Source organism: Hyla sarda, chromosome 1 (genome assembly GCF_029499605.1).
Source record: "Hyla sarda isolate aHylSar1 chromosome 1, aHylSar1.hap1, whole genome shotgun sequence".
NCBI classification, from domain to species: Eukaryota; Metazoa; Chordata; class Amphibia; order Anura; family Hylidae; genus Hyla; species Hyla sarda.
The window spans coordinates 365,609,844-365,634,807 of record NC_079189.1 but is presented as its reverse complement, the minus strand read 5'-3'; the positions used below and the strand labels follow the sequence as shown (position 1 = coordinate 365,634,807).

The 24,964-nt window shown below is 42.3% G+C and overlaps 1 protein-coding gene across 11 annotated transcripts in view; it reads left to right on the top strand.

Annotated features, from left to right (window-relative positions):
* The window catches only part of TRPM3 (transient receptor potential cation channel subfamily M member 3), a 714,607-nt gene that overhangs the window by 633,654 nt on the left and 55,989 nt on the right, over positions 1 to 24,964 (top strand). For all 11 annotated transcript variants that reach the window (XM_056523079.1, XM_056523077.1, XM_056523078.1 and 8 more), the window contains one exon: positions 9,801 to 9,975. In XM_056523079.1, coding sequence (XP_056379054.1) covers positions 9,801 to 9,975 — 175 coding nt within the window. The remainder of the gene's footprint in view (positions 1 to 9,800; positions 9,976 to 24,964) is intronic.

Genomic DNA, 24,964 nt, shown 5'->3' with positions numbered 1-24,964 from the left:
ATGCTGGGAGTTGTGGTGGTCTGCCTCCTGCTGTTGCATAACTACAGCTCCCAGCATGCCCTTTTTGCATGCTGGGAGCTGTTGCTAAGCAACAGCAGGAGGCTGTCAATCAACTCCAACTGCTCCACGCCGCCGCACACAGGTCAGTCCCTCGCCGCCGCTCCTGGGGCCCCGATCCCAACAGGGACGCCGGGGATCGGGGTCCCTAGCTGCCGGGGTCAACTTCCCGCACCCGCTCACGTCCTCCCGAAGAGGGGCGGAGCGGGTTGCGGGAGTGACACCCGCAGCAGGTGCCCTGATTGGTCGGCCGGTAAACCGGCTGACAAATCAGGGCGATCGTGAGGTGGCACCAGTACCCCCTCACCCCTGCTGGCTATGGCTGTTTAGGGCCATCAGAGACGGCCCCGAACAGCCTGTAATTCCGGGTCAATTGTCCAGCGATCTGCGGCCATCGCCGACATGGGGGGACATAATCGTTCAGAAATCGTTCAGCAGGCATCCGGCTCCGGTCACCCACCGGCTAGCGGTGGGGACCGGAATTCCCATGGGCGTATGGATACGCCTTGTGTCCTTAAGGACTCGGAATGCAGGGCGTATCCATACACCCTGCGTCCTGAAGAGGTTAAATTGAAGTCATTTACAAATCTGTTTAATTTTCTGGCACCAGTTGATTACATTTTTTTTTTTCCAGTGGACTACTCCTTTAATAGAAATGAGCTGCAATGCCGCACACAACCGGAGGACAGGTGTGGTGCTGTTTTTGAAGTAAATTGGCTTTATTTTTTTGAACATTGGATAACCCCTTTATGAATATCTCTGTACTTTGCTCAATTTAGCTTTCCGTTAACCTTGTCTCCCTTTACCAGCCACCAAAAAACACCACAATAGGATAACTGTGCCACCACCATGCTTGACTGTAGGAATGCCTTTTTTCCTTCAGATAGAATTGAGGAAATATTGCTTTTCATTAGTAGAGAATCTTGTTCCCTTTGGAGCTCAGACAGAGTGACCATTGGTTTCATCTCTCTTACCAAAACCCTTCTTTTCAATTACTTAATTTAATGGGGCAATCAGCTCTAGGAAGAGTCCCGCTTGACTCCCAACTGGTAAAACCCAGTTGTCAATTTATGCCTAAATTTCCTGAAGGGATAACAGAGAAATGGTACAACATGGAGTTTTTGAGAATGTACTATTTAATTTCTTCTTTAAGCAAAAGGAAATGTATACATTAACACTTAAAAAAAAAACATTGCAGCTAAAACATAATTATATTATTAAAAGACTATTGGGGACCATTGCTTTGGTAAGCAAGTACTGTAGGTATTTTTTACTTGCTTTGGTTTTGCTTATGTATGACATATTTATCATACTGTCACAGGGGGTTGATAAATTTGGCTTACATAAGCAAAAAACAATAAATTACTTTAGAATGCAATTTTTATAGCACACATAAGCAAAAACTAATAAATAACATCAGAACACCACTGGGAAACACCACCTCCTCTCCTCTGTGTTTATTAAAAGTTTTTTTTGTGTTTTTTTTCTTCTCATTTCAGATCCGTGTATGCAGAGGACTTCTTTGTCTTCAGTGAACTACGATGACCAGTGAAACCATCGTAATAAAATGCTTAAAGAGGGCTTGTAGGGGGAGTTTTTTTTAACAGCTAGCGCTAACCCCCAATTAATACCCCGGTACCCACCGCCACAGGAGTACCGGGAAGAGCCTGTACCAATAGGCCCAGAGCATCAAAAATAGCGCTCCTGGGCCTAGGTGGTAACAGCCTGGCATTATTTAGCTTGGGGAGAGCCAGTAACAATGGTCCTCATCAACTCTGGTAACCTCAGGCTGTTGCTGCTTGGTTGGTATCTGGTTGAGAATGAAAATATGGGGAACCAGACAAAAAAAAACTTGTGGGGTTCCCCCTATTTTCAGACAGATACCAACCAAGCAGCAACAGCCTGACGTTATCAGGGTGGGCAAGGACCATTGTTACTGGCCCTCCCCAGCCTAAATAACACCAACCTGTTACCGCCAAGGCCCAGGAGCGGTGGGTACCGGGGTAATAATTGCGGGTTAGCGTTAGCTGTTTTTGAGGCTAACTCTAAGCCCAGGCTCTATAAGACAGCTTCCACTACTAAGCCTGAAAAGTAAATAAAAAAACATGTTTTAAAAAACTTTTATTCCAAAAAACACTCTCTCACAAGCCCTCGTTAACCATTTTATTGATATATAAAAAAAAAAAAGTGGGTCATTGTCGTAATCCTCCGAATCCGAAATAGTCCTCTGCATAAAAGGATCTGAAATGATAAGAAAAAAAAACACAAAAATATGTTAGAACATTTATAGGGCTCTCCCCTGGGGAGAACGCCCATAAAGCAGTGTTTCCAAACAGGGAGCCTCTAGCTGTTGCTAAACTACAACCCCCATTACTTCCAGACAGCCTTTGGCTGTCTGGGAATGATGGGTGTTTTAATTTAGCAACAGTGAGCCTCCAGTTTAGCAACATCTGGAGTCTCGCTGTTCCTAAACTACAACTCCCATGATAGGAGTTGTAGTTAAGGAACAGAAAGACTCCAGCTGTTGTTAAACTACAACCCCCATTATGGGAGTTGTAGTTTAACAACAGCTGGAGGCACTCTTTTTCTAAACTACAGCTACCATGATGGGAGTTGTAGTTTAGCAACAGCTGGAGACACCCCGTTTCCAAACTACAACCTCTATGACGGGAGTTGTAGTTTAGAAACAGCTGGAGGCACCCTGTTTCTAAATTCAAAGTCCATGATGGGAGTTGTAGTTTAGAAAAATCTAGAGGCACCCTGTTGTTAAAATGCCAGCCGCATTTATCACCAGCCCGCTAGCTGTTGCAAGACTACAACTCCCAGCATGCCTCTACAGTGAGGACATGCTGGGAGTTGTAGTTGCAACTCTTGGGCAGGTGGTTGATACAGGCCGGTGGCTGGGGCAGCGGAGCCGGCCAGCTCCCAGAAATATGAAACTACATTGTAATTTCCCTCGGCCAATCAGGGCACCGCCCGTGAAATATGAAACTACAGTGTAGTTTCATATTTCTAGGAGCCCTCTTCTGCCCCGGCCCCTCATCTCATCCCTCCCCCATAATCTTAACCCGCCGCCGCACATGTTACCCTGCCGCCAGCGTTCATCTCCCCCTGCCTCCGCTCATCTCCACCTGCCGCCGCCACCGCACATCTCCCCCATCTGCCGCTCATCTCCCCCCTGCCGCTGCCCCTCATCTCCCCCTGCCACTGCCGCTCATCTCCTTCTGCTGCTCATCTCCCCCTGCTACGACCATTTTTCTTGCCCCAGTACCACTGTTCATCTCGTACCTGCACTACCTGTTGCAAGACTACAACTCCCAGCATTCCCTTACAGTGAGGACATGCTGGAAGTTGTAGTTGTGGCGGGCGGTTGATGCAGGCCGGTGTCCGGGGCAGCAGAGGGCTCTCAGAAATATCATGGCACCGCGCGGGAAATATGAAATTACAGTGTATTTTCATATTTCTGGGTGCCGCCTGGCCGGCTCCGCTGCCCTGGCCACTGGCCTGCATCAACCACCCCCCACAACTACAACTCCCAGCAGGTCCTGTAAGGGCATGCAGGGAGTTGTAGTTCTGCAATAGGCAGTGCGGGTGCGAGATGTGCTGGGGAAAGTGACGGCGGCAGCAGGGTGAGATGAGTGGCGGCCGGGGGGAGATGGGCGGCGGTGGAAGGGGGAGATGAGCAGCGGCGGATGGGGGGAAATGAGCGGTGGCAGGGGCCTGGGCTACTTTATGCAGCCGTGATTTCATATTTCCCACCAGAGCCGTGATCTCGGAAAATATTAAATCCCGCTCTCCAAAGCAAGTTTTGTAAGCCAGGTCCCGGCTGGCTTACATTTACGCTGCTTTGGAGGCGGTTGTGACTCTTTTTGCGACTTTCGCACTTGATAAATCCCTGACCACTGCAAAGTGAAAACTAAAATTTTCTTTGGTAAGCTCTTTTGTCATTTTTTTGCTTAGCAAAAAAAGAGCTCTAAATACCTTGATAAATCTCCCCCTATATGATAAAGTAGTTAGGAAGAAAAGTGTAGTGCTTTGATATGTACTGTAATGGCCTATGTTCTACGTAAAGTTGTGCAGGGGATCTATAACTTCAGTGGACCTACTATTTGCTTTCACAGATTCTAGTTTCTCAACTCGTGACATCAAGTTCTACATCCTACATAAACTGTATCACTGTGAGATCCCACACATCTCTAACACAGTCATCAGAGCCCACACATTACACTACACAAGTTCTGCCAGTCTTTTGAACACAGTGCTAATATCACACCATTTAACAAGTATGACTGTGTGGATAAAGGAAAAAAGAGAAAGTAGGCTTTGTCAAAGAAACAAATGTGAAGACACTTGGTTCAGCATAAGGCGTGCTATGTCAGTATCTATTCTTCATGGTTAATAACATTGATTTTCCTGATGCTTTGACTGAAAACTGAAAGCAGCTACAGATTTATTGCTGACCTTTCAATAGCTTTTTTTTTTTTTTATACAAATCAGTTCTATGAAGTTAAGAGTCCATCAATAAACACTGATGATGACTGACATCTGCTATTTCAGTGGGAAAAATTCTTTCAAACAAGAGCATTCTTACAAGAGGCAGCCCATTCAACAGCAATGAAGGTCATGAAAGGAAACAGATCAACATGTAGGAAACCCACTCATTCATAGTGATAGGAAGGGACGAGTAAATCAACAGGCTCTTGACCCTCCCATCTTGGAAACAAAGGATGCGATGGCATAAAGTAGCATCTGTGTAGGTCCCCTATTTTGCTTTATTTTGCTATGGGGTTCATATGCGTTATACATGTCCCTGATGGCACATATTCTAATAACATCGGCTCAGCAGATAATTATTTTAGATGGAATAAAACACAGTAAAGTCTTTAGTTTGGTTACTACTGATTCAAATTCCAGGGATCCTGGTCTCAAATCAGAACAGGAAACATCTGCATTACACTTCTATATCTTCTCTGTTTGCAACAGGTTACCTCAAATTTTATATAAAAGGTCCCTGACACAATGATAATGCAACATTCGTGGAACAGGTCAGGAACATAACGGGAATACAATAACCGGAACAGATATCTAAATACAAACTAGGCAGGATATAAATACCAACAAAGCAGGATATAGCCATTAACATACAGTTCACAAACCAGAATCAAGATAAATGCCAGAAATGAATAAATGAACAAGACTAGATATGGGAAGAAGTATACAGCAGACAAATCCAGGAGATGGAGGGGATGAACAGATGAATTGAATGTCAAACACTAAACTGGTCAGGAAATATAGAACACTGTTCACACTGGACACAGAACAAAGAACACACTATACACCCCACTCTAAGCATGCCAAAAAAAAGCCAAATAAACTCCTAGCCAGCAAGCACTCTCCACCGAGTGATCTGGGTACTGGCCTAGAAGGAAACAGAAATACTAAATACATGTAAACACAGGTACAGTGGGTGTAAAAAGGGCCCACATTTTGCGCCGGTAGCGAGGGTCCAATAAGGTGGAGAGCCAGAAGTCACTTCAATGGTAACAATTCGGCAGTCACTACGCAAACAAGTGAGCATGCATCGTGCCATTTGTGCAAGTGACTCGGAGGGACTTCCTGCCTCCATCTCCACTGCATACTGTCAAGGTGTGTCTGGGTCCCCTGTCTCGCCTTCCTCATAACCCTCTAGCTCTTCTAGCTGCTCCTGCTCCTCCTCTCCTGCCAGATAACTAGAAAAACCGCCCATCTTGTGAAACCTACACTGTGCCCCCCCCCCTCCTCCTCCAGTTCAGCCCCCACAGCGCTCATGTGGCCGTGAGATGTAGGCGCCATGTCTCCAGTGTCCTGACCAGCCATTGTTTCCAACACGTGTTGTAGTAGATGGAGCAGTGGAATCACGTTGTTCATCTCATAATCCTGGCGACTGACTAATAATGTGGCTTCCTCAAAGTGCCTGAGTAAATGGCAGGTGTCATGTATGAGCTACCACTGGCTCACATTGAAGTTACACAGGGGAGTCCCCCTATCCGTTTGGATCGTCAAGAAATCAGTGATGGCTTTTCTCTGTACTTATAGACTTATATTTTTTTTTTATTGAAAGCCGAGGTACGTGCTCTCAAATCACCCAAGTGCAAGTAAAAAGTGCAAGTGTTCACACAAAAAAACATGCACAAGGATGCGGTCTATCGCAAGCCCTTCTCCGAAAGGAGAGAGGCCCCCCAACAAACCAAACCCTTCGCCTCTGGGCCAAAAGGCACCTGCAAGGTTCCAGGTACGATGTCCCCTTTCGCCGAAGCTACTCAGGGACCGAAAGTGTTCCCGGCAAACAACTAGGCGTTAACCAGGTTGTCACCAAGGAACCAGTAAAACCGGTTTGGCATCCTGCCGAAACAGGATGCCACGGGGTATAGTACTTATAGACTTATAGTCAGTCCAACATATGGAGCGTGGAATTCTAACGTGTGGAAATGTCGCAAATCAGAATATGTTGGGGGATCCTGTTCTGACGCTGCAGCTCAGGGAGGGTGTGCTTTGCGGTGTATGAGTGGCTGAAGTGTATGCAAACACTTTAGGAACCGCTTTAGGAATCGCTTGACATTTAGACTGAACACGTGTGCCATGCAGGGTGCATGTCTCAGGCTTCCTTGCCGCAGCGTAGACAAGATGTTCTTCCCATTGTCGGTCACCAGGGTTTCCATTTCCAGTTTTCGTGGAGTAAGCCATGATTCGATTTCTTGTGTGACTCAGTTCGCCAAGGCAAACCATGTGAAGAACAGTGTGACCCTGCTGTTCCCTGCACATATGGTATGCTGGAGGGGCACTGAAACTTGTCTGTGCAGTGGAGGCTGAGGACACAGTGGAGGATGAGGATGCGGAGTCGCACACTGCCACAGAACCAACAGCCTGAGAGCGTGGAGTCTGAAGCCGCGTGACCTGTCCAAGTTGTTTGTGACTGTGCAGGAACCACATTCACACAGTGGGAAGTAAAGGACATGTATTGTCCCTGACTGTAGATGCAGCTCCAGGTGACGGCACTGCCATGCACTTTGGTACACACCGACAGACTCAAGGACTGGACGACCTTCTGTTCCACAAAATTGTGCAGGGCTGGTACTGCATTCTTCGCAAAGAAATGACAGCTTGGGACTCTCCACCTCGGCTCGGCACAAGCCATCAGTTCTCTGAAAGGTTCAGAGTCCACCACTTGGACTGCAGCACCAGCAATTTGGACAGGAGCACGTTCAGCTTCAGCGCTGTTGGATGAATGGGCGCATACTGTTGTCTCTTGGACATGGCTTCGCCGATGGATTGCTGGCGAAATGACTGACTCGAAGTAGGAGGAGCAGGTGCATCTTGAGCGACAAAAGATGGGTATGACACACAGCTCCCTTCGGCTGAGGTGGTGGAGCTTTCACTGGCTTAAACAGGGAGCGGCGTGCCACTGGGTGATGCAGCAGGCTGGACCACATCGGAGCCATGGTTCTCCCTGGCCGCTGCATATGTTGACGCAGGGCTGTGGTGCCAACATTGGGACCCTGGCCACGCTTCACCTTCTGCTGACACATCTTGCATGTGGCTAGGTTAACATCCTCCGGATGTTTGATGATAAACTGCCACACCGCCGAGTAGCTGATTTTCCCACCAACAGTCCGCACTGATTGACTGCTACTGCCGCCGACTCCAGGAACCCCTGTTTACTACCTTTCAGGAAGGTAGGCTGCCGCTAAGCAGGTGGTCTACCCCGGGCACATTTGAATCTAGACTTTCCACTTCTGCCACCATGCTGACTGTCAACCATGCTACGACCTTGCTGGCTCAGCTGCTGCCTCACGGGCAACCTGCAACCCTCTTCTCCTGTTGATGATGAAGCCCCTTATGCACCTGGCTCCCAAGTGCGATCGGCTTCATCATCATCGAGTTGTGTCTGCTAGCAGAGGAAGCGGCGATTGTCTCCACATCTTCTTGGCTGGGCAGTAGCTGCTGACTGTCCTCTAGTAGATTGTCCTAACTAAATAGTGGAGCTGAACCCACAGCATAAGATACTTCCGAGGGGGAGGGAACAGCATAGGACAGAGGCAATGGGAGGACAGGGACTGTCCCGGGCTATGCCAACTGAGGGTTGTATCTGAGGAACCCCCCGACTGTTGACTGAGGGTGTCAGATGTCACTTGTGATCAAGTGGATGACCGTGTTAACCAATCAATAACAGCAGATGGGTTGCTGGTAGAGACACGACTGCTAGCTGATACCGGGAGCTCAGGTCTCTCGTATTTGTCTACAGCACCAGCAAGTGTGTACGTTTGCCTGGCCTTTCACAGTATGTAGGCCCTTAAGACTTTAACAGGAACAAAATAGTACACCACTTAGATGTATGTATGTGGTATGCACTTATGAGGGGAGGACAATGCGCTCCAGTACGCTTAAAACAGTATTTGTCTACAACACCAGCAGGTGTGTGCTTTTGCCTGGCCTTTCACAGTATCTAAGCCCTTAAGACTTTAACAGGAACAAAATTATACAACACTTAGATGTACGCAGAGATTACACTTAATAGAGGACAATATGCTTTTAGTGCTCTGCTCACCCTGGCTACTATTAGCTTTTCAGTTGTTGCACACACCAGTGCTGCAGCACACAGTCGCTGTGTACTACACCCAAAATTGCACTCTCAGTCTCACTCCCTTCCCTATCAGTGCTTCTAGGCTGGATTTGGGCTTGAGGTGAATCTCTGCTGGAAAAAAGCTTTTCTGTGCAACATTTCTCTCTGTCCCTCTCTGCAATAGAACGCTGATGTGACTGGCGGTGTACTACACCCAAAATTGCACTCTCTCAGTCTCACTCCCTTCCCTATCAGTGCTTCTAGGCTGGATTTGTGCTTGAGGTGAATCTCTGCTGGAAAAAAAGCTTTTCTGTGCAACACACACTGCTGTCTGTCTCTCTCTATCTGCAAAAAAAAAAAAGGCTGACTGGCCGCAAGATGGCTGCCGATTATATAGGGCTGTGACATCACAGGCTGCTGATAGACTGCATGCTGCATATGATTCAGGGTCATCTCGCCTACCCTTGTTCCCGCCTTTCCAGGATTCCTTGCGCCATGTCCTCACATGTGGATCCGCCATTTTAGATGCCGTGGAGCCTGGACCACACTAAATGGAGTTTAGTGAAGCGATTCGTGCAATCGAATCGCGGCGATATTCGCATTCGTTGCAAATCAAATTTTTCCTGAAATTGGGAACAATTCCTCAGATTCGATTTGCTCATCCCTAGCCTCAATGTGTGAGAACATGCTAAGTAAATTAGATCGCTAGACCCATTGGTGGAGATAGACAGGTGTTGTATATGGACTTGTTAGCAATATATACAGTTAAATGACTTTTACAACAGACTGGGCCTGGCATAAAAAAGAGGAAAAACACTTCACCTCTGAACTTGGTGTGGGTACCCCACTGCATTGCAAGTGGCCAGTGATTTAATGCAGCGCCACGCAATGTATAGGATGTCATTGCAGCACTTTCATTGGGGAACACATGAAGCAGTGGTGACAGTGATGCTAAAATAGAGTTCAGGGTAGTAAAGGTTTTTTTGTTTTTGTTTTTTGCCTGTAGTAAATTAAGTGTTAAAGTATAGAAACCCCTTTATGTTTATAAAAATGTACTGTGCATTCTAATTTTATTGTTTTGTTTATTGTGCTCTGTTTCTCCACTTTTCATTATCTATGTTCTCTCTGTTCTCATTCCGTACAGATGATAGACATGATGTACTTTGTCATTATCATGTTGGTGGTGCTGATGAGTTTTGGTGTGGCAAGACAATCCATTCTCTTTCCCAGTGAAGAAGCATCATGGAAACTGGCTAAGAATATTTTTTACATGCCTTATTGGATGATCTATGGTGAAGTCTTTGCTGACCAGATAGACCGTAAGCAAATCCTTTATGATTTTTTAGCTCATATTCAGCTATTTAAGACATTTTACAACTTCATGAACATAAGGGAAGAAGCAAGTATATTTGATTTTCCTAAAAAATAATAAGAGTTTTCATTACTCTAAAGTACAATGTTTTCCATAGCAACCAATCACAGCTCAGCTTTCATTTCTCAAATAACTCGGGTAAAATAAAAACTGGGCTTTGGTTGGTTTCTATGGGCAACAAAGAGAATCTTACGATACGACAGCACAATAAATCTCCAACATAATCTTTTTCTCCGTGTATTAGTTTCTCAATTAGAATAAGTATGAGTTATCTAATTTTATGAGAATTTCTGGGCATAGGGTTGGTTCACACTAAGGAAATTTAGCAAGACTATTTCCTTAATTCCTCTTTGGAGTTGAGTTGCAATCTTCTACATGACAACAAAGAAAAAAGGGTGGCTCAGCCTAATATGTAAAGCGGGGTGGTACAATGGTATACAAAACATACTACAGAAAATCCAAGAATAAAGAAGATACCATACAAATGTGCACACCCAAAATGAGATAATATAAATCAAATAATTTTATTGCAGAACAATTACAAAAAGACACAGACATTTAAAAGCACTTAAAAGGCTCAACACAGAGCCACCCTACAAGACAGGGGGGAAGCCAATGTGGCCTCCTCCTGGACTACCGTACTGTATGCAATAAAAAAGATGACCCACACTCAAAACAGGGAACCACTAAGATGAATAAAGTGCCTATATACACATATGGTAAACAATAAAAAAAAATGCCAAAATTACTGTGTTAGAAGCAAATCAAACCATATCAAAGTGACATAATAAGGAAATAAGTATATGCATGAAGTGAGATAAAGTAATGCTGCCCTTAAGCAGTAGATACCAACAATAGAAGAGAGGATTAGGTCCAATATCAAGATGGTGGTCAGAGATACGGTGTCCACTAAGTCCCCACGCATTCTGTTGCCTACATGGCAACTTCCTCTGGGGTGCAGTAGTGTAACATCAATATGGGCTGTCTTTTATATGGTGGGTGTCTGTAATCAGCTTGTAATCATCCTTACCAGCTGGGAATGGGGGAGGGTACCAACAAGGTCTCAGAAAGTGGGTGATGCACCTTTCTGTAATGATGTAACAACCCTAGGTCACATGTTTGAATCAGCTGACCATCAATACATGCAATCATGTGACCAAGTCACCTGATCCATTTACTCTAGTAGTATCAATGTCTGCCAGTAAAGATAGTGGGAGTCCCCACAGTAGGTCATGTGACATACAGTAGGTATATTACATATTATCCAATAAAAATAAGTATATATAATCTTCTAATTCGAATATGCATTCTCTGATGAAAATATCTTGATTTACAGTAGATCTCATTACAAAACATATGTATATATGCAGATGCTCTAAGTACATAAAAGTACGGGGCAAGCTAGTTATATGCCAATATCGCACAGTAGAATTATCATAACACTGCATAGTAGCTATAGCATTTCCCAAGATAAACCATTAGAACATTAAAAATGTCCACTGATACAGGCCATGAATAATATTTGAATATAGAATGCATACCTGGTTTATCCCTATCAATAATATCTATACCATATATACATTCTGTATAGATCCCACACTTCGCTCCTAAATAAGAAAAATTACATTTATTTAAAAAAATGCCACACATATGGTAAACAATACAAAAATACAAAAATTACTGTGTGACAAGCAAATCAAACCATATCAAAGAGATATAATAAGGAAAAAAGTATATGCATGAAGTGAAATAAAGTAATGCTTCCCTTAAGAGATGATTAGGTCAAATATCAAGATGGTGGTCAGAGATACAGTGTCAACTAATATTTGTATTTTTGGATTGTTTACCATATGTGTGTATAGGTACTTTATTCATCTTAGTGGTTCCCTGTTTTGAGGGTGGGTCATCTTTTTCATTGCATACAGTACGGTAGTCCAGGAGGAGGCCACATTGGCTTCCTCCCTGTCTTGTAGGGTGGCTCTGTGTTGAGCCTTTTAGGGGTTTTTAAATGTCTGTGTCTTTTTGTAATTGTTCTGCAATAAAATTATTTGATTTATCTTATCTCATTTTGAGTGTGCACATTTGTACGGTATCTTCTTTGTGCTTGGATTTTCTGCAATCTTCTAGATGAGCAGAAATTACCTAGGAAATGGTGCTTATGTCCTTAGCAATTTGTGCTATCCTATTGACAAACAGGGCTTTGCTAACAGATTCCTTGTACAAATACTCAACAGGGCTTCCAACCTGTGACCTGAGTATCGCAAAACCCATTGAAATTAATGGCCATTCATTGCAAGTCAGAATCTGAATGATATTTCTACAAGGACAGGCCATATTGTGCAGGCTTGTGACAAATGAAGATCTATTTATGGACCTAACTATCATCTAAATGTATACTCAGATAAAGGTCTCCCACCAGACACATTTCTTTTGCTCAGTGTTGGAATAAGGTTCCTTGGGCCCACCAGGGGATATTGTTCTAAATGCTCTGCTTCCCTTTATATTAGGGGTGGACCATGTCAGATTGAACTTAAATAATGGGGTACTCTCATCTGAGACATTTACAGTATATTGACAGCACAGCTAAGAGTTTCACAACTCTCATAAGCTATAAGAGCATAAAATAGTAGCATCTCTATCTCCTCTCCTTTAGATCTTCCTCTCTAAAGATCTAAACAGGGGACTAAATTAACTTACAAACCCTTACCTCATACAAAATGTAAAAGTCATTGGTGAGGAGCATTATGTTTGCTTGTTTACACTGCATTAGTAAACTAGATGGTAATAAATGCAGTTGCTCATGATGCTTTATTAAAAGGAACTTGACATCACGTTCAATGTGGTTGGCATGAGGTCCCATACACGAATATCCCTACTATAGAGATATATACATGGCATTATGAGGATACAAAGTGTTATAAGAGGACACTGTGCCAAAAGTTATCAAAATGGAGATTACTCCAAGTATATTACTTAAAGGAAGACTGTCAAATATTTTCTCCCGCACTATCCACAGTACTGGTGGATAGTGCGGGAAACGCTGATTAAAACAAGCCCTACCTTGCCCGGATCCGCTTGGCCGTTCGCCCGCAATCTTAGTTTTATTCTATGTGTATATCTTGCTGTAATTGGCATTGGCAGGGCTTCTGCAGGTTAACTGGCACTGACGTCAGCACCGCTTATGAATATTCATCCCCCCCCCCCTCCCTCCAGTTCTCCCTCTCTTTGCCCTCCAGTTCTCCCTCTCTCTAACTGGAGGGAGGGGGCATGAATATTTATAAGCGGCGCTGACATCAGTGCCAGTTAACCTGCAGAAGCCCCGCCCGTGCCAGTTACAGCAAGATATACACATAGAATAAAACTACAGTTGCGGGCGAACGGCCGAGTGGATCCGTGCAAGGTAGAGCTCGTTTTAATCAGTGTCTCCTGCACTATCCACCAGTACCTGTGGATAGTGAGGGAGAAAATATCTGACAGTTTTCCTTTAATCCTGCATGACATACTCGCCAGGAGAGGACACAACATGATTACCTCTCAGCTCCTACTGTGACAACCCATTCATGAAAGTATAGCCCCTGGTTGCCAAACTACTGGCCTTATCATGGTTCACAGCCAGCCAAAAGGTGAAGTACGCCCTATTTTATTCCAGCCGTCTGGATTCATGGTGATAACTGAATAGAAATGTTTCAAGCAGAACTGATGAGACAGCTGAGACAGTAAAAGTGTCTAATGCAGTGTTTCATGCAACATGAAAGAATTTCTATTAACAATGAACGCTGGTGCCTGGTAGCTAGAGCCGGGTAGCATCTTATTGGTGATTTCTATCTTGTAAGGCGCTAAGATTTGTTCAGGACTCCAGGAAAACTTCTAAGTGTAAGTATTGCGTGTTTTACAACATGGCGTTATGAAGAGAACACTTCTTAAAATAGCCCTTTTACGAGATAAACATGTTTGTTACAGAACCACAACATCCGGATATATTTACATGACTGCATCACACTGCAGTGCTTCGCTCAGCAAAGAAAATCCTTGCTAAAGCATGTGAACACCATGTCTTACCGTGAGAGATTGAGTATCCCATAAAACACCTGTATATACTGTATGCAGTCAGCACACCAAGAGTAAGATGTTTCCAAAAGAAACATCTGAATGAAATGAATATAGTGCTAACATTGTAGTCTGGGCCTCCTCTGCTCCACGTAGTTACTGCAGGACAAGATCTCCTGGCAAGAACCTGTGAAATGTCAACATCTAATAACTCTGACATTAATCTAGGTCATCATAGCAGGTTGTGCAGACCTTTAGAAGAAAAGAGGGCACAATGTACCTGGTATTGACGACAGGGAATAAAGGCGGGAAGCCAATGTGCTGAGAGGTGAAAACAGAAGCTTTTTGTGGGTTATTAAGGTACAGATCGACCAAGCAGAGCATTCTTGACTGCTCTCTGGAAAATATATACAGACGTAGAAGAGAGACATCTGTATGGGACTATATTTAATTTCTTAAATAGAAGGCATTATGTAAGCTTGGTCCCTTTTCTTACATTATTCTTATTCTGTATTATTTTTATTTTGACTTAGATCCTTTTGAGACATTTTGTCAGGCATTTACCCTTCTCTGGTGGACTAACACCTTCTCCCAGATGGAATAGTATGAGGAATACAAGGTTCACAAATAATTCTATTAATGCAATATATTTTACCTAATGTAAGTGTGAGAATTCATTTACGGTCACCAATATATTCTACTTATTTTTATTTAATTATACTTGGGTTTCTTCTTTAGGAGATAAAATGCCCAGCCCCAATCAGATATAGTCATGTTTTGACATTCAGTACTGTCTTCTATAGGAAGCCATGTATTGAAAGCTCTTGCTGAGCAAAGAGTTTAGCAGCACGCATTGTGAAAAAGTGGTGTAAAGTATCATCAATACAGTTTACAAGAGACTTTCAGAAGCAATTGACAGTGAGTCCTGCTGTATTACTATGTATGCTTACAGGGGAAGTGCATTATTGAGCATCCTTAAAGGGGTTGTGCAGAGAAAAGTAACTTATCTCCTATCAACATGATAAGGGATATGTGTCTGATCCTGAAGGGCCCCGGCTCTGAGAGGAGTGCGTTCTGTGGACAGCATGCACTCTATTAATTTCTAGAGAGTGCCAAAGATGCCTGAGTACAGCATTCGGGTCTGTTCGGCACACTCATAGGAAATGGCGCTCCTCTCAGAGAGACTGGGGTCTGTTCAGGAGATTGTGGGGGTACCAACGGTCAGACCCCACCCCAGTCAGTCACTTATCACTCACCCTGTGGATAGGGGATAAGTTACTTTTTGCTGCACAACCCCTTTAACCAGTGTACTACACCATTTTGACATCACAAGGGAACCTATTATGTCATAGGGGGAGAGGCATCATCATTTCTAGATGGCATCATGTAGCTCATTATTGGCCTTTAACGGGGAAGTGCATCATTAACAAGGGTACAATCCCTTTAAGTCTCTATAACGAAATGCAGATTTATTCTACTCAAAAACTACTTATTATGTAGTAACTATACATCAGTCGCGTTCTTCTTTCTTAAATGCTTTCATGGGAAGATTGCTTATAGTGTTCTATCCAATCTAATACAGAAAAAAAGCTCCTGAATTTCAAATGATATAAGACTTTGGCTAGGGTTACCCTATGATTTGTGCCTCTGAGGCATGGGAACTGTCAAACTGACATGCCAACGTATCCATGTTCAGACAGGCATAGGCCCTATTCATTTGAATGGTCCAAGCATAGTGAGCTTGTGACTAAATTCTGATAATTTTCCAAACATTCTTGAGTTTGTCTTGGACTGAAAAGTGCTGCAAACCAAGGTTCTCAGGCTGAGCCAAAACTTTAATTTAACAAAACCTGCGCAAAAGAAAAGTTGCCCAGTTGCCCATAACAACCAATCAGATCGCTTCTTTCATTTTGCAGAGGCCTTGTTAAAAATGAAAGAAGCGAGCTGATTGGTTGTTATAGGCAACTGGGCAACTTTTCCTCTGGACAGGTTTTGATAAATCTCCCCCAAGCTGACTGCAATGATGGTGTGAACTAAGCCTCACAAAAGTGCCCACAATAATGGTTTTGTCTGTAAGTCTACCTTATAATATATCTCCATATAATCATCTCCATGTATACATATCTCACGCATATACATATTTCTTAATACTTCTCATCTCCATTATCATGTTAGCTTCATTTTTCATAGGAATCATATACTCATTTGTGCAAAATTTTGTTTGTAACTACTTTATTACTTTCTTTACTTGCTTTACTACATAACACATTTATTTAAATATCTCATCACATGGTGAACACAGTGGGGGAGATTTATCAAAACCAGTGCAAAGGAAAAGTTGCCTAGTTGCCCATAGCAACCAATCAGATCGCTTTTTTTTATTTTGCAGAGGCCTTGTTAAAAATGAAAGTAGCGTGCTGACTGGTTGCTATGGGCAACTAGGCAACTTTTCAACTTTGGATAAATCTCCCCCTGTTTGCACAGAGGAGCACAGCTTTGTGCTGCAAAATAGGAAAAGGACGAAAATACTGATAAAATATGGATGCAATTTGGATCAAATATGCCTCCATTTTTACTCTGCAAAGAATTTAATGGGCATTTTCCACCTGCAAAATGTATTAAAGCAGCACATGCTGCATTTATAAAACATGCAATGTTTTATATGCCCATGTAAATAGTCCCATAGAATAACATAAGCTTTGTATTACTGTCTTCAAAAACTAAAGCAATACAAAAAATGATAGATGCAAAACATCCTGGTGTGCAATTGACCATAGTTTGCATTGAAAGATTGATCTGCAATTTGTCATCAGTATTAGTTATTACAGCCCTATAAGTTATTGCTGAAAAGAGAAGAAGGAAAAACACACTGTAGCCTTCCCGCTTAAAGGGGTTATCCAGGATTAGAGAAACAAAGGCAATCTCATCCAAAAACAGCACCACACCAGTCTGTAGGTTGTGTGTGGTATTGGAAGAGATCACTTGAAAAAATCCATAGTGTGTGTGGTATTACAGCTCAGTTTTATTAAAATGAATGGAGCCAAGTTGTAATACCACATACAACCTAAGAGCAAGAGTGACTCTGTTTTTTGTAAAAAAAAAAAAAATTTACTTCATTTTTTTTTTTTTTTATTCCTGGATAACCGCTTTTGGCTTACCGTAGTATATGAGAGACACTTAACTGATAATGTTCTTTTTCTTCTCGGTTGTTAAGTTGTTTGTAGCTTAGGGTAGAAAAACACTGTTAAAGGGAAAATTTTAACAGATTTGTAAATTACTTCTATTTTAATCTTAATCCTTCCAGTACTTCTCAGCTGCTGTATGAGCCACAGGAAGTTATTTTCTTTTTAAATTTGCCGTAAATGTTGGCGCCCCTGAAATTTTTCTACAAAATGAAGTATTACTCACATGTTTTGCTGTACACATGTTTATTCCCTTTGAGTATATTGGAACTAAACAAACACAAAGGGAGGAAAAATGCAAATTGGACATAATGTCACACCAAACTCCAAAAATGGTCTGGACAAAATTATTTGCATCCTTTCAGAATTGTGGATAAATAAGATTGTTTCAAGCATGTGATGCTCCTTTAAACTCACCTGGGGCAAGTAACAGGTGTGGGCAATAAAAAACTCCCACCTGAAAGCAGATAAAAAGGAGAGAAGTTCACTTAGTCTTTGCATTGTGTGCCTGTGTGTGCCACACTAAGCATGGACAACAGAAAGAGGAGAAGAGAACAGTCTGAGGACCTGAGAACCAAATATCAACAATCTGAAGGTCACATGTCCATCTCCAGAGATCTAGATTTGACTTTGTCCACAGTGCGCAACAATATCAAGAAGTTTGCAACCCATGGCACTGTAGCTAATCTCCCTGGGCGTGGACGGAAGTGAAAAATTGATGAAAGGTGTCAACGCATGATAGTCCGAATGGTGGATAAGCAGCCCCAAACAAGTTCCAAAGATATTCAAGCTGTCCTGCAGGCTATGGGATCATCAGTGTCAGCGCAAACTATCCGTCGACATTTAAATGAAATGAAACTATATGGCAGGAGACCCAAGAGGACCCCACTGCTGACACAGAGACATAAAAAAACAAGACTACATTTTGCCAAAATGAACTTGAGTAAGCCAAAATCTTTCTGGGAAAACGTCTTGTGGACAGATGAGACCAAGACAGAACTTTTAGGTAAAGCGCATCATTCTACTGTTTACCGAAAACAGAATGAGGCCTACAAAGGAAAGAACACAGTACCTACAGTGAAATATGGTAGAAGTTCAATGATGTTTTGGGGTTGTTTTGCTGCCTCTGGCACTGGGTGCCTTGAATGTGTGCAAGCCATCATGAAATCTGAGGATTACCAATGGATTTTGGGTTGCACTGTACAGCCCAGTGTCAGAAAGCTGGGTTTGCTTCCGAGAGCTTGGGTCTTGCAGCAGGACAATGACCCCAAACATACGTCAAAAAGCACCCAGAAATGGATGGCAACAAAGCGCTGGAGAGTTCTGAATTGGCCAGCAATGAGTCCAGATCTAAATCCCATTGAACACCTGTGGAGAGATCTTAAAATTGCTGTTGGGAAAAGGCGCCCTTCCAATAAGAGAGACCTGAAACAGTTTGCAAAGGAAGAGTGGTCCAACATTCCGGCTGAGAGGTGTAAGAAGCCTGTTGATGGTTATAGGAAGCGACTGATTTCAGTTACTTTTTCCAAAGGGTGTGCAACCAAATATTAAGTTAAGGGTGCCAATAATTTTGTCCAGCCCATTTTTGGAGTTTTGTGTGACATTTTGTTCAATTTGCTTTTTTCCCTCCCTTTTTTGGTTTAGTTCCAATACACACAAAGGGAATAAACATGTGTATAGCAAAACACATGTTACTGCAATCATTTTCTGTGAGAAATACTTCATTTTCTAGAAAACTCTCAGGAGTGCCAACATTTACGGCCATGACTGTATGTCTGACCACAGTGCTCTCTGCTTACACCTCTGTCTGTCTCAAGAACTGTCTAGAGCAGGAGCTAATCCCCATAGCAAACCTCTTCTTCTCTGGACAGTTTCTGAGACAGACAGAGGTGTCAGCAGAGAGCACTGTGGTCAGACATAAAATAAATTTTAAAAGAAAAGAACTTCCTGTGGAGCATACAGCAGCTGATAAGTTCTAGAAGGATTTTGACCACCATACAGCTAGGCTGCAGTGACTAGTCATAGTTGTATCCTAAAGAAGCTAGAAAAGGCTGCTAGCATTGAACAAAACTAAAGTCATATAAGCATCCCTTCTGGAGTAGCATAGGTTTATGGGCTTTGTTTAGTTATGCTACTCTGTTGGGGTAGAAAAGTACAGAGTGGCAACTGTCATACACAGAGTTCTATGTTTAAAAAAAGGGAAAAAAAAATTCTTATTGGATCCAGCAAAATGGAATAGTGCAAAGATCTGTGCTATTCCATCCAGCTAACCCAGATGGCTTCTAACCAGACCAACATTGTAATGTAAGTCTATGGCTGTAATTCCACTGAGGTTTTTTTGCAAAAATGCCGTAAAAAAAAAACCAATTTTCCCGCAGTGTTTTTTCACTCAAAAAATGCCGCATCCAGATGTTAGCTGCAAATCAATAGTAAACTGTAAAATGCCAGATCCACTTGGCGTTTTTCAGTTTGACGTTTTTTAAATCCTTTTGGCGTTTTTCAGAAATTTTGGGCTCAGAGGCTGTTTTTTCAAAACGCCCAACAAACTCTAGTTTGGCATTTATTGCACAGAAATCATGGCGTTTTCCTCCCATAGAAGTCTATGGGACAGCAAAAACACCAAGAAAAACCGCATGTTGGATTTAACTTTGGCGTTTTTGCCGGCGGTTTTTATTCTTTTTTGGACTTTAGTGATCCAAAAATGTGATGGAGAAACCTTTTTTATTAAAATTTCGGAGAGTACCATAAAAAAAATTATCAAAAAGATACAGTAGTGATGTAGCCAACAATAATAAAAAAGTAGTGTGTGGGTGTGTTTTTAAATTTTCAACATTTTTTAGGTAGTACTTCTACTCCCAGCATAGAACACACTGTTCCATGATGGGAAGTAGTAGTACTTGTACTTACTGACAGATCACCTGGGTCCATTGCGATCCTCCTGTATAATTTAAAGATGCGGCTGGCTGCTCTTCTATGGTCCCCTGCACTGCCGTATATATACACCTAATTATATTTCCCACAGAGAGCTGTGATTGGCCAGATGATTCCAGCCAATCACAACTCTCTGTGGGAAATATGAATAGGTGTATATATACGGCAGTGCAGGGGACCATAGAACAGCAGACGGCCGCATCTCTAAATTATACAGGAGGATCACAGCAGGCATCAGGAGTGACACCCGCTGTGATCTGTCCTTAACTGCAAGTACTACTACTCCCAACATGGAGCACACTCTGCTCCATGCTGGGAGCTGTAGTAAGTGCATTAATAGCCAGATCGCAACAGGTGTCAGAAGTTACACTTGCTGTGATCTGTCTATTAATGCAGGTACTACAGCTCCCAGCATGGAACAGAGTGTGTTCCATGTTGGGAGTAGTAGTACTTTCAGTTAAGGACAGATAACAGTGGATGTCACTCCTGACACCCGATGAGATCGTCCATAATATAGCAGAGATGCGGAGCGGCTCTATACAGCACTCACCTCTCTGCATTATACTCCGGCCAGTGATGTGAATAGAACATCGCTCATTCATTTTTCCCTCTGAGAGCAGTAATTGGCTGCAACCATCCGGCCAATCGCTACTCTGGGCGGAAAATAGGAGTGAGTGATGTTCTATTTACATCACTGGCCGGAGTATAGCGCAGAGATGTGAGCGCTGTATAGAGCCGCTCCGCATCTCTGCTATATTATGGACGATCAAAGCGGATGTCACTCCTGACACCCGATGAGATCGTCCATAATATAGCAGAGATGCGGAGCGGCTCTGTACAGCACTCACCTCTCTGCACTATACGCCAGCCAGTGATGTGAATAGAACATTGCTCATTCATTTTTCCCTCTGAGAGCGGTGATTGGCTGCAACCATCTGGCCAATCGCCAGTCTGGGCGGAAAATAGGAATGAGTGATTTTCTATTCACATCACTGGCTGGAGTATAGTGCAGAGATGTGAGCGCTGTATAGAGCTGCTCCGCATCTCTGCTATATTATGGACGATCGCATGGGATGTCAGGAGTGAAAGCCAGGGCGATATGTCTATAGTACAGATACTACTACTCGCATCATGGAACAGTCTGTTCCATGCTGGAAGTAGTAGTACTACCTAAAAAAAATTTAAAAAGAAGAGAGAAAAAAAAAGTGAAACACACACACACTTTATTAAAAATGTATTACAATTTCGTTAAAAAAATAAACATTTTGTTAAATACACTTTTCTACAACCCCACTGCATCCTTTTTTTTAATTTTTTTATTTTTTTACCCAACAAATTTTGAAAAAAAAAACGCCAAAGGGGCCAAAAAAGGCAAATTTCACACAAAAGGTAAAAAAGCCAGAAAAAACGCAAAAATGCTGGGAAAAACAGTGGCAGTTTTTCTGACATTTTTTCTGGTGTTTTTAAGCCTTGAAAAAATGCAGTGCAAAAATGTCATTGGCATTCTAGCCTATGGGGGGATATTTATCAAAACCTGTGCAGAGGGAAAGTTGCTGAGTTGCCCATAGCAACCAATCAGATTGCTTCTTTCATTTTTGAAAAGGTCTCTGAAAAATGAAAGAAGCGATCTGATTGGTTGCTATGGGCAACTGGGCAACTTTTCCTCTGGACAGGTTTTGATTAATCTCCCCTATGCATATGTTTAGCGTATATGCCGAGAGCAATAAATGGACACTGAGGATACAGTGTAAAAATTAGGATATATTCACCGTATTTTAAAAATTGCATTAATTTTACACTACAGTGCCTCACAGTTAAAGGAGTTGTCTGGTTCTTAAAATCCATTCCAAAATACACTATCGGTGAATGCTGACAGATGGCGGTTTCCCGGTCACCAGCCTCATCTATAAGCCAGATTTCTGTACAGATTATAGCTGACCATGGAGGGGTTCCGGCAGTGAGACAAACTGGGATCAACTTAGGTGATGCTTAGCAATAAAGGCATTATTCAAAGCAGAAACTTCCCTTTAATCATAATGATTTCTTTAAAAAAAAAAAAAAAACAACAACATATATATATATATATATATAAATATTTATAAATATATATATATATATATATAAATGTGTATATATATATATATATATATATATATATATGTATATATTTATTTAGCTACACCTTTTTCTGTGCAATATAAGTAGCCTGTACTCGTAAAAACCCTTAAATAATCATAAAATAGGTCTAAGAGTGCTTTTAATCACATAAGTAAAGGGATATGAGAAAATCAATACAACATGCAACAGATACATTCAAAGTTGTTCTATTGTAGTAAATCCGTTTTTCTAATGTGGTTGTATTGTTACAGATAAAAACCTTGTGTATTTGAGAAAGGTACAGTATGTATATGGTATGCTAACAGTTGCATCTTCTTGTATTCTTATCTTATCTTATAACTAAGCATGCACTCGTGCTGACCTGCTTTGGATACATATACACCCGACAGCTTGAATACCCTAAGTCTGTTCCATTTCTACTCTGCATTGATCTATACTTTTAAGTATCCAGTTTGAATTCAGTTCATCATTACATAATTTATGTGATTTTACAAAATGAAATGTTAAACCTAACAGTAAAACACATAAGGATTTCCACTGTGAACCATTACATCATTACCAATAGTCCAGGCTTGCCTGTTTATGGGACAAGTACCGTACATATACTCTTTCTAGTATAAAAGGTGCCAGTAAGTGTTAATATAGTTTAATTTTTATTTTCACATAAGAAAAACATAATTATACACAAAGGCGGCAAAAGTGTTTGTTTGCTTGTGAAATGTGATACATATACTATCCACTGTCATGCGCAAGAACCAGATTCCCAGAGATTAGTTCTCAGGTATTATCGGTAGAATCTGGTAAATATTTTAGCTTACGCCAAATTAAACATGATAATGCAGATATTTAAGGTGCTTTATTACTCATACATCTTAGTCATATATGTATTGGTAGGTAGTGCTGTTATCAGGCTGGAGAAGGAGTGTGAATTAACCTTTGTAGGTATCTGCTGTGAGGCATTATGCTTTAGCTGCCTCTATATACTCATTGTACTCTATTATGTGTACACAAAAACATGGCTTTACTACCTAGCTACCGCTTTATCACTACTAAATCCATTAGGTCAGCATTATTGCACAGGTAATACTAGTGGTACGGTGATGGCTGACCAAAATGCATCGGTGATGTGGATGGGCTAAGATAGTGTGAGCTATTGATCTTGCCAAACCACAGTGATGATATTGGTAAGTTAAACACTGCATAAAAAGACTGGAGTCATATCAGTATTTTATTAAATTGTATACTATATGCAAGATTATGCATTATCATTGGAAGAAAATTGAACGACAGGGAAAACAATTCCCTTGCCTACCACTTATGGCACAACCATATTTTTTGTATTTATATACACATACTGGCCTCTTTATTAGGTACATCTGTTCAATTGCTTGTTAACACAAATAGCTAATAATCCAATCACATAGCAGAAACTAGACGCATTTAGGCATGTTGACACAGTCAAGACAACTTACTGAAGTTCAAACCAAGCATCTGTGGTGCCCCAGTACAGGAGTTGCACCCCTGTACCCTTGCTGTCCTGTCTGGCAGACACTCCTGAGTCCCCCCTTTGGCTGTGTATTATAAATTGTTAATTATACCTTGTGTTATCTATTGCATTGTCTGTATAATGTATATACCTTTGAATGTTGTTGCTAAGTAACCAGGGAAGGTATGAGTGACCAGATGACTTGTGGGTGACCTATAGGACCCCTCCAGAGTCTCCCCCATATAAACCCTGGGAGGAGCTAGCTAGGGAGTTCAGTTCTAGTTTCAGTTTAGAGCATGCTGAGGAACAGTCGACCTGGAGAGTGTGTCTGGTGTACTGAGGAGACCCAAGGCTGACCACGCAGCCACGCTTCTACCAACCAAGTGCCCCACAGGTGAAAGTCAAACCCTGGTAAGCTACATATGAGGTGAAGTCTGTCTAGTCAGTCCTAGTCAAGTCAGTCAAAATTAGTCTGCATAAAGTCAGCGTGGACCTGCAGCAAATTGTCCAAAATCCACTACAAGTCCCAGCGAGCCCTAAAGTCTCTGAAGTCACTGGCACCTCCTTGGGCCTAACTGAGCTGTAAACACTATTCCATCTGTCTGCCTCAGTAATGCTGCCGTTGTTCCGTAACTTGGCGTCAGAGTCATTATTCTAGCACAGGATCCAGCGGCCATACCTTCGGGTGGTGTAGCGGTAAAACCACACCCTTGTGTCATGAACACAAGGGGTTAATGCCATCTGTCCCTAGGGTAATAACATCTGCCCTCCATCACACCCTCAACACACATCACAAGGGGATTTAAGTGACTTTAATCGAGGCATAGTTGTTGATGCCAGATGGGCTGGTCTAATAATTTTAGAAACTGCTGATCTACTGGGATTTTCACACACAACCGTCTTTATAGTTTACAGAGAACGGTCTAAAAAAGATAAAATGTCCAGTGAGTGGTAGTTGTGTAAACATAAATGCCTTGTCAATGTCAGTTGTCAGAGGAGAATGGGATGACTGGTTCAAGATGACAGAAAGGCAACAGTACCCACTCATCTTTTGTGCTACAGCAGCAAAAGACCACATGGATGTCACTCCTGTCAGCTAAAAACAAGAAACCGAGTCTACAATTTGCACAAGCTCACCAAAATTGGACAATGGAAGACTGGAAGAACATTTT